General features: G+C 37.7%; 1 protein-coding gene across 1 annotated transcript; it reads left to right on the plus strand.

Moving 5' to 3' along the window:
- Positions 1-1676: 1676 nt before the first annotated feature.
- On the plus strand, positions 1677-3252 carry LOC112201519 (palmitoyl-monogalactosyldiacylglycerol delta-7 desaturase, chloroplastic). Its single transcript, XM_024342411.2, has 5 exons — positions 1677-1973; positions 2236-2376; positions 2499-2639; positions 2779-2885; positions 2998-3252. Exons 1-5 carry the CDS (start codon positions 1677-1679, stop codon positions 3233-3235), a joined length of 924 nt encoding a protein of 307 aa, XP_024198179.1. The 3' UTR covers positions 3236-3252.
- The last annotated feature ends 370 nt before the right edge of the window (positions 3253-3622 follow it).

Raw genomic sequence — 3622 nt, forward strand, 5'->3', positions numbered from 1 at the left:
CAAGCCCCAAAACGACGATGATCCGATAGGGGAAGACGCCTCCTCTGTTAGCCCATCTTCTTTGTTGTCATCGTCCTCTTTGGGAGTGGAGGAGAAGACGCAAGACGGTGGCTTCTGATGAATCTTGATGAGGTGATGATGTACCCGCAATTGTTGATTAGCTTAAGGGATTGTTCGAGGAATTGGGACTTTGAGGAATTTTTGGTTGGGAATTTTAAAGGGGGTCTGAGCATCTTCAATCAAGGTTAGGGTTCCAATTTATGGTTTTTCGGTGATTCTGGTTTCAATGGTGGTAATGGGAAAAATGGATTTTGTGCCTAGTTCTTCTGAGCCACTTAATTACAAGGTTTCAAATGTTGGGTTGATGGACAACAATGGCGGTAACAACCCCAATTTCGCCAAGGTCGATGCTTTATCGCAATCCCATCTTTCTATGCATTTCTTTTATTTGCCAAGTTCGCCAAGTTTTCTCCTTTTTCTTTAGTTCTCTCTAATTTGGCACGATTTGTATTTGTGTCGTTTAAATCCCTAAATTTCTAATTTTAATGTATCACTCTAATGATCCGAAATGGTGGATGTTGTCGCTGACATTGGAAATGTAAGAAGTTTTGGATAGCCTCTGACCACTAGTTGTTGCAGATGCTTCAACTGATATATGCTGCTTGGAAGAGTTTTAAGGTTTTCGCAATACTCTAGATATATATCCTCCAAATGTTCCATGGTTTCGGCCTCAATTTCAGGGAGGCTCTCCAGTAGTTTGCAACCTTTCATATTAAGAACTTGCTCTCCAGAAGCTAGTTGTTCCCAATATCTTGAGTTTAGAGCACCGGATTAGGAATGCAAATTCAATTGATCTGTAAATGGGAACAATTAAACCTAAACAATTAAAAGCAGAGAGTATGCAATATTCTCCATTGCAGATCAGTAAAAGCAAAAAGAAGACTCAAAATAAGCAAGTTAAATAACACATTAATTAAGTAAATCAGGGGGGGGGGGGGGGGAACAAAAATCATAATACATGTTCTCTAAAGCTAGCTTGGCTGCGATGATATGATTATAGGTGGAATGAGTTTGAAAGCCACGATTCAGTGCAGTATTTGATCCAGAAAGAGGAAGAAAGAAGAACATAGCTAGGGAGAGACAGAGGGGGGAAAAATTAAGGCATAAAAAGACGAAAATGCTCTTCAAAAATTGCCTCCTGGCAACCTCCGTAACGGAGCTAACGGCCATATATACCAATCTTCGGTCGGGCAAAGAATCTTAGGTACTGTATTGATATTTTTTAAAATTCAGATACCAAAAGTTATGATAAGAAAGAAAAATTCGGGTGCCTTAGAGACTATTTTCCCTACTTATATATCATTGGGCATGGAAGTAAGAAGTTAACACATGCATAAATATTAAAATATGTAACAGGTGATAAAAGTTTTCCAAACCGTACGTACCATGGCCTGACAGGTACTGAAATTATTTAACTCTTTTCACTTGGCTCACCAATATAAATAATGGTCACCAGTATAAAAATGGTCACTTGGCTCACCAGTATAAATTATTTAACTCTTTTCACTTGGCTCACCAGCATAAATAATGGTCAGTTCCCCACATGCTTCTCATGCAGAGGCAACTACTGGTGCAGTAGTACAGTTGAGCGAGAGTTGAGCTTATCAGAGTCAGATATGGGGCTTCTGGGAATCTGGGTGGCCATTCTCAATACGCCTTGTGCATATTTCTCAGGGAGGAATTGGAATTTACTTGACCTAGTCACAGCAGCGATGTTTGTGTCGATCCATGTTCTTTGTTTATTTGCGCCATTTCATTTCAACTGGTCTGTGTTTTTCCTCATGCTGGCTCTCGGTTATGCCACCGGCTTGGGAATAACTCTGTCTTACCACAGAAACCTTGCGCACAGGAGTTTCAGGCTTCCCAAGTTTCTCGAGTACTTGTTTGCCTATATCGCTGTTCTTTCAGCTCAGGTACCTACCAGCCTATGGCTTAGCTACAACACGTACACATTAATTTATTTTCGAGGTTTTATGTGCAGCTGTGTGCCAATTTTGCTACTTCCCTTCATGAAAATCCCATTTTTTGAATGAGGATCAAGTTCACATATTTACTTTTGGTTTAACCTGGCCTACTTCAAATTAACTATGTCACATATTACTATGAAAGTTTTCATGAGTTGTATATATAGGGTTTCTAAATTGATACGTAACAACTTAACTCTGGTTTTTCCAGGGAAGTCCAATTGATTGGGTGAGCACACACCGTTACCACCACCAGTATACAGATACAGAGAAAGATGCTCATAGCCCTCTAAAGGGTTTTTGGTTTAGTCACATGGGATGGATTTTGGATAGCAATACGCGCTTCAGAAGAGTATGTAATTAATTTACAAATGCATACACCAAACGTTTTATATAGTATTACGTACATGCACATTTTTCTTTTACCCTTTACATATATTTGCAAAGTTAATTTATTAAATAAATAATTTGCAGTATGGAGGACTGAAAAATGTTGAAGATTTGAAAAGGCAGCCATTCTATAGGTTTCTTCATCATACGTTCTTTTTACACTCATTTATTCTTGGAGGAATTCTATATGTCCTTGGTGGGTTTCCCTTCATCGTTTGGGGAATGGTTCGTGAGATCATATTTTTTTATATATTTTTTTTTATTTTCGACCAAAAGAAATATTTATCATTAAGAAATCGTTTGTTGCAATTTCATTAAGAAGTTCTTATATTAATTAAACTAAGTGATTAAATAATTTCATCAGGGAGTGAGGATGGTAATTGTTTTCCACAGCACTCTGCTAGTAAATTCGGCTGGCCACACATGGGGGTATCAAGCATGGAATACCGGTGATCTATCTAAGAACCTTTGGTACGTAGTAAGAACATAATTAAGGGTCTTTAATTAAGTAATCACGGTTCATTAATATTTTTAGATTTGTGATTCACTGCACATGTATCTTCATGTTTAACTCTTTAATTAGGTGGTTAGGATTGCTTGTACTTGGAGAAGGATGGCACAACAACCACCACGCTTTCGAATACTCGGCTCGACAAGGCCTCGAATGGTGGCAGATTGACGTGACTTGGTACGTCATAAGATTTCTTGAAGCTCTAGGGTTGGCAAAAGATGTGAAACTACCATCCGAAGCTCATAAGAAACGCAAAACTTTAGAGACCAGAACAACCGTCGCTTCTCATGAAATAAGCTACGAAGATTAATTAGTTTGCTTAATTTGCTATTAATTATGTGATATGGATAGCTACGCACTACCCGCTGAATCTTAATTTTCTACTTTATGTATGTTCTGGTGAATAAAATTCTTGCATGTAATGCATGGTCAGTTTGTACTATAGCTAATAATGGAAATCGGTTTTGTTGCATTAATACATTCCACTCGGGCTGCGTAGCACCAATCACCAATCTCTTAATGGTTTAAGATTTAATCCAAAAGATAGAAAATTGATTGTAATACAAGGTCTAGATTAAAAGTAAATGTCAATTAATCTCTGAAAGAGATATTCCTCCTCATGTCAAAATTTTCTTTTGACTTTTAGCTATAGGAAGCTTGAAAACAAGGGCAAGATTTGTTCGTTATTCTAATAATT

This window comes from Rosa chinensis, chromosome 5, assembly GCF_002994745.2.
Source record: "Rosa chinensis cultivar Old Blush chromosome 5, RchiOBHm-V2, whole genome shotgun sequence".
Taxonomy (NCBI): Eukaryota; Viridiplantae; Streptophyta; class Magnoliopsida; order Rosales; family Rosaceae; genus Rosa; species Rosa chinensis.

Coding starts and splice junctions, on each gene's coding strand:
- LOC112201519 (XM_024342411.2), top strand. CDS start 1,677: ATGGGGCTTCTGGGAATCTGGGTGGCCATTCTCAATACGCCTTGTGCA. Junction 2,377..2,498: donor GCAATACGCGCTTCAGAAGA/GTATGTAATTAA, acceptor AATAATTTGCAG/TATGGAGGACTGAAAAATGT. Junction 2,886..2,997: donor GATCTATCTAAGAACCTTTG/GTACGTAGTAAG, acceptor CTCTTTAATTAG/GTGGTTAGGATTGCTTGTAC.